Source organism: Armigeres subalbatus, chromosome 3 (assembly GCF_024139115.2).
Source record: "Armigeres subalbatus isolate Guangzhou_Male chromosome 3, GZ_Asu_2, whole genome shotgun sequence".
NCBI lineage: Eukaryota > Metazoa > Arthropoda > Insecta > Diptera > Culicidae > Armigeres > Armigeres subalbatus.
The window spans coordinates 163,407,627-163,413,914 of record NC_085141.1 but is presented as its reverse complement, the minus strand read 5'-3'; the positions used below and the strand labels follow the sequence as shown (position 1 = coordinate 163,413,914).

The 6,288-nt window shown below is 38.5% G+C and overlaps 1 protein-coding gene across 1 annotated transcript; it reads right to left on the bottom strand.

The window, feature by feature from the left end:
- Window positions 1-1,735: 1,735 nt before the first annotated feature.
- Window positions 1,736-6,280, bottom strand: LOC134228052 (uncharacterized). Its single transcript, XM_062709813.1, has 9 exons — window positions 6,160-6,280; window positions 6,059-6,096; window positions 5,855-5,988; window positions 5,345-5,795; window positions 5,188-5,283; window positions 4,820-5,127; window positions 2,530-4,228; window positions 1,984-2,476; window positions 1,736-1,927 (listed from the first exon to the last, which is right to left on the bottom strand). Exons 1-9 carry the CDS (start codon window positions 6,178-6,180, stop codon window positions 1,790-1,792), a joined length of 3,378 nt encoding a protein of 1,125 aa, XP_062565797.1. The 5' UTR covers window positions 6,181-6,280; the 3' UTR covers window positions 1,736-1,789.
- Window positions 6,281-6,288: the final 8 nt, after the last annotated feature.

Genomic DNA, 6,288 nt, shown 5'->3' with positions numbered 1-6,288 from the left:
GGTATCTGTCAAAGGTACAATAAAGTAGTGGAATTAAATGGAATAGTACGAACTCGTCTTATGGGAAGTATATACATTCCACTAAAAGTTTAAAATAATTTGCGTATCATGCTATCTTGTTTTCCAGTAGGCAAGAGACTTATTTTGTGGACTTATAGTAGCTGAACGATAAGGCGTTCGGGTTCGCTAGGTATGGTTTTATAACATACTACGCTGAAGATGACTGAGATAGATTCTCTATACGGTCTTAAATGTTTTCGGGTGATACATTTTCACAAAAAGCGTACACTAAATAACTATGAAAGTGCTTAATGAATATTAAGCTACGAGTCGGTGTTTCAGTTGTGGTATGCGATTCCAATACGATAAAAACGAATAAAAAAGTGTCGTTTTTATCGCCACTTTTTTATTCGTTTTTATCGTATTGGAATCGCATACCATAACTGGGGCCCTTCTTAGCCGTGCGGTAAGACGCGCGGCTACAAAGCAAGACCATTCTGAGGGTGGATGGGTTCGATTCCCAGTGCCGGTCTAGGCAATTTTCAGATTGTCTCGACTTCCCTGGGCATAAAAGTATCATCGTGTTAGCCTCATGATATACGAATGCAAAAATGGTAACTTGGCTTAGAAACTACACACTTAAATCATTTCACAGATTTCGGTGAATTTTGCTTCAATTCACCGAAATCTCAACAGCAGATTTGTTCGGTAATTATTTCACCAATTTTCTGCGGTATTTTCCTTTGTTCAACTGTCAAAACTACCAAAAAATCTGTAAAATTTTTACCGAACAGTTCTGCTGTTGAGATTTCGGTGAAATTTCACAGAAATCTGCGATTTATTTTAAGTGTGCACGCAGTTAATAACTGTGCAAGTGCTTAGTGAACACTAAGCTGCGAGGCGGCAAAGTCCCAGTGGGGGATGTAATGCCAATGAAGAAGAAGAAGAAAAAAGTGTCGATTTCAATAGTGTCGCATGAACGGGGTTCTACGGTAAATATAAAGTAGAAATATTCAGAGGAGAGTGCTTTCAAGAAAGGAATCATATCCTCCTTTCAACTTAGATGGGAGTGTTGTAAAATGTCATTTGCATTCGTTTGTATATTTTTCCCAGAACTTTTTCCAGAAGGTAGCTATCAATTCATGATGTCTGACCAACTTATTGCGCTTAAATGTGCCTACAACTTTGTCTAACAAGACATTGCTGTAAATATGTAATCTGGGGCGTGGGAGGCGAAATGTCATTCAATGACATTATGTTAAATGACACGTGACATTTTGGAGAGTTTTCACTCTCCAGCCTAAGATGTTATATTTAGAGCAATGTACCCTTGGACAAAATTATAGCCCTACTCAAGCGTCATGAGTACATCTAAAATTATGCAATAAATTTGGTTTCTAAAGAAAGTTATGAACAAATTAGTCAAATGACATGCAGATGACATTTTACAAGCTTGGATGCAACCCTTCAAAAAATAAAGTATATCCTCCCTTAACTCAAGCATATGCCTGCTCAAAACTAACTCAAAACTTTTATAGTTACGCCTTATGATATATTCCCCCTTTAGTTTCATGTGTAAGAAGGTCTGCCTTTCGAGATTCTGCTTTTTGTGATTACGCCTTCCGTGTTTCTACCATTCATTGTGGTCCCGTGATTTTCATTGTGAGTCGATTTGTTTGACTCGTCAGTATTCTAAACAAACCTTGAAATGCTGATTATTCAGTCAGTTTTTTTCCTGTATTTCAACAGATAATAACTAACATTTAGAACAATTTTCGGAAAATTCATTTTAACTATAGCTAAACAGATGAAGTTTTTGTATAATTTGTGCAACATTCCACTGCAGCATAGCAGGAGTTTTCATAAACAGTTTTCGTGATGGATCCTCTAGATTGTCTTTCAGCAGACTGTACACATCGGGATAATACTGAAACATAAGCAAAATGTATCCAACGTGTCACCACGATAGCTAAAACTTTTTACCGATTGATTTTCGGGTGTAGGGTGATACGCCAAAATAACTTCATCCAATGGGGAGCACATCTCCTCCACCCTCACCATAGCTGCTTTCAAAGGACTCGCCAAGACGGTTACGAGCTGCTGCTCAGGGCAACCCTCGATCACTTGGCGGCTCTGAAACAGGACTTCCCTGAAGGGTGCATATTGGTTCCAGAAACAGTTCGAAAAGTTGTGAGTTAAACAGAAGGCAGACATGCACTTCAAGCTGTGATTTTCCATAGATTCGTGCTTTGGGGTGGTCATACCCGAGACATAGAATGGTGCGTCCACGTCGGGAAAAATATTTACGTTGATTCCGATCAAATACTTGACAAGTTCGTCTAAGGAAAGTTCTTGCGAAGGTGGAGTTATGTCTTGTGGATTTGCTTGGAATTCAAGTGCGTACCCGGACTTCGTAACGTTTATGTTCAACTGCATACCGACGCAATATAGAGTTACTCTTGTTGTTAAATCAGATCTGCAAGAAAGTATTATTGGAATTTATATTTTCAAAGATCTAAACAAACTCACATTTTCCCAACTCTTCTTAAGTCCCATCCTTTGAATGGTAAGTTATAATACTTCTCCATGGCAAACCCGAAAACTCCAAGCCTTTCTGTCCAGATGGTGACAGTTCTTGAAATAGGATCATATTCCTGCTTATGTACTAATTTGGTAGACCAACGTCCCGGCGAATGAGGCAGTTTTGTGAGTTCCACTGGATCAGTTGCTTTCAGTTCACGTTCGTCTTCCGTTGACACGTCAGAAGTGCTTTGAAGAGTTGTTGATTTACGCCGTTTCCGTTTCTTCCTCGTTATCTGCACAGAGTTTCTGGACAGCGGTCGTGAAGTTCCTACCATTGAAAAAGAAGATAACCTTCTCGAAGTTCTTGCACCTGGCAGATCGATCCATGATGCATGACGATGAGTGGAATCTCTAGAAATAATTCTTGGTTTGTTTATTTGGTGTATTTCAAAATCTTCTTCGGTTTCATCAGGCTCAATAACTTCAGGAAAAATGGGTTGCTCCAGCTCACGTAACCGGTCGAGGAATTTTATAAATGTAGAGAATAATTTGTAAACAGATTCGGAGCTGAAATCATCTTCCGAAATAACACTTTCCAGAATTTCTTGGGCCATTTCGTCAAGTTCTAAATCAACAGGTTCCAATTTATATTTTTCAGTTATAACCAAAAACGGTATTTTTCGACATGGTGGAAACAAATAAGCAGGTGCATATTGCGCTTCAATTAGCTCTTCCAGCATCGGTTCGATTGGCGTTTGTATTTCCGAGCTCAATGAAGCACCAACCAACGAAGCCATGCTATCTTTTCCAACAGGAACATCAGAGAGACTTGGTACTCTGAAGCGTTGCTCAAGTTCACCAATGCTATATCCTTCTGTCAATAGCTTCTGAAACTTTTTACTCAGCAAATCGTTCAGCTGTTCCTCGATTTTCAGTCGCTGATTTTGCATGAACAGACTTTGTATTAATGAAAACTGTTTGTGCATTTCTGCGTGAAATTTGAATCGTTGAGGTAGTCTCGGCAGTATGTGATCTTTAATCAAAAAGTGGATTTTTACATCCAGCGGAATGTCAGTAATAGGAAAATCCGGAATAACCGTTGGCTTCAGTATTGGTCTTTGAATTTTTGAAGCACTGAAGAATTGTTTAGATTTCTCCTCCATTATTTCGTCATAGTTCAAATGAAAATTTTGTAATTCTTCACTCAACGATTGAAACTCACTGCTCTGTTCCCACACCTCCCAAAAGCATACAATCGGGCTGTGCCACCAGAAGTACTGCTCAGGAAGTTTAACTTTGAGTATTATAAGCTCGGAAGACTCCTGGCTTGTAAATGTCTTCTCCATTAGCTTGAGACCTTCTGGTAAAGTGGAGTATATGAAATCACATCTGATCTCTGACGGTTGAGGAAGCTTGTTAAAATAATTGATGGAAAATATTCCCCCATTCATGGTGTAGCGTCTAAGGTTTACGTAATCATTATCTAAATCCATCGATTTTGGACCAATAAGCTCCATTTTTCGCTCATAATTTTGCTGTTCTTGAATTATGTATAATTCGTCAATATCGACAGATGTTGTTTCAGTTATTATAGGAGGTGGAGCTTCTAGTGCGTTTGTAGTGGCCTTTTCTTTTGCTTTATTTTTCTTTTTCTTAGCAGTCTTTGTGTTTCCGGACTTTTTAGATGTTTTATTTGCACTTCCAGCTGTAGCAAGAGGAACCCGCATTATAAATATGATATAAATATAATGAAGATTGATTATCAATTATTGATGGGAAACATGAGCTTAACCGTTTTTTAAATCACCTGTTCTTAGTTCGCTTAGTTTTCATTTCTTCTTGGGATTATTCAGTCTTTTTCTTTATAATTTAACTGAGTAAATTCGTCTAAAATAAGAGTATCGCCAATAGATGTGCTCATTATCATTAATGTAAGAATCAAAGGACTGAAAGATGTGTTCTAGCAGCCACAATATCAATGTAAGATGTTTAAAAAATTAACTAATGTCTAGTTGCAACAAACATTTTTGTGCACGGTACACGTACACAAATACACACGGCAGGCAGATGTGTACGCAGTCACCGATCTTTGAATATTTTTGTGCTACGGCAAATCCCGAACGATAAATTTTAAAGCAAATCCAGTCTTTCGAAATAACTTTTCTAGGCTCTATGAACTCAATATTGTATCGCAGGGCTCTGTTATAGTATTAAGGCATTATTAATTAAGGGGATTAAGAGTAATTTGATACCCTCTCGAATAAAAAAAAATAACCGGAATACGCGTGATATTTACCTTTGGCTGCTTCCAACTCTTCGAGTTCTTTCTTTTTCTTCTCTTCCTCATATAGCCTCCTGGCCGACTTCATTTCTTGCAACTTTTGCTCTTTCAACTGGGCCCTATCTGCCCACTCTATTTCCTGGGACGCAATCAAATCGGGAATGGTTTCCGAAATCGGACACCGATACGTTGGATCTAAATCGGAATAGTGATCGAACTGGGTCCACATGCCACGCATTGAACAGTCCTTCAAGTCGAAAGATGGGGGTTTCTGAAATGTCATTGGAACGGACTTCATTTCGATCGATTTTACCAAGTAGTGGCTGGAAAAGCTTGCGTTGTATTTTTTCATGTCACCATTCCATAATTCTCATTATACTTACTATTCCGGAGGCAACGGAACATGCTGGAAGCTCCAGTGGTAAAAATTAATGATATCCGACGTGAACATGAATTCTGCCGTAATCGGATCCATTGGTCTGTGGAGAGGGGCTATTCTCTGTAAGCTTGGCTTATAATCATCAAATCCGGCATACTCACATCATATCGCGCCATATATTGCCTCCCACTCGCATCGTTATTTCATCCAGTACATGCGAAATTTTCATCCGTATCTCATCCCGCACCTTGATGACTTCCTTCTGCGAGAAGCTTTTCAGGGCCGAATCTTCGATAAGAGCGAGCATTTCGAGCGCATTCCGAATTCCAGGAAGATATGACGATCCAATATCTTTATATTTATCGAAACGGCATTTCCACGTTTCGTCGGGGTCGGCTTCATCCTGAGTCAGAACGCTTCGTTCGTTCACGTTAAGCGTCCAGCTTACGAAATCTTTTGCCTGCTGTTCCAGCTCATAATTCCAATGGTAAAGAAATTCTCTCAGCTCGGCAGCATCAGCGGGGTCGGGAGTTCTCTTACAGCTAACATAATGCTCCCATTCTTGATCTCTAGTCTTTTGGCGGTATGTTTCGGCCGCGGCTTTTTCAAGTTCTAATAGAAATAAAATAATTTAGAACGAGACTGAGCTAAAACAAACTAAATAAAAACACTTCTGAAAAACTTGTTCGTATCAACTAGAATAACGCGTCGTTGGTTGTATTCTTTTAGTTCAACGTTGCTTTTCTCGGCCAATTCTAGTTGTTCAGTTTTCCATTTTTCTTCTGCTTCATGCTGAATAATCGCACTAGAATGAGTTGACACAAAATTAGGATTAAAATGAACAATTACTATCGAATTTAATTATCAAGCCTTACAGCTGTTCTTCCGGGGATATTTTTGGAGCCTTTTGTTTCTGAAGGATTTAATCAAACTTTTAATTATTTGTTCATTTTATTGATAAAAAAATATGTTCCACCTTTGATGATTTTTTCTTCATATTTGCTCGTTTTTTCTCAATAAAGCACAAAAACAATTTTGCACTATATTTTTGATGTTACTCGTTTCTTATTTTGCTCTATTTTGGTGCATGAATGTCATTATCTTT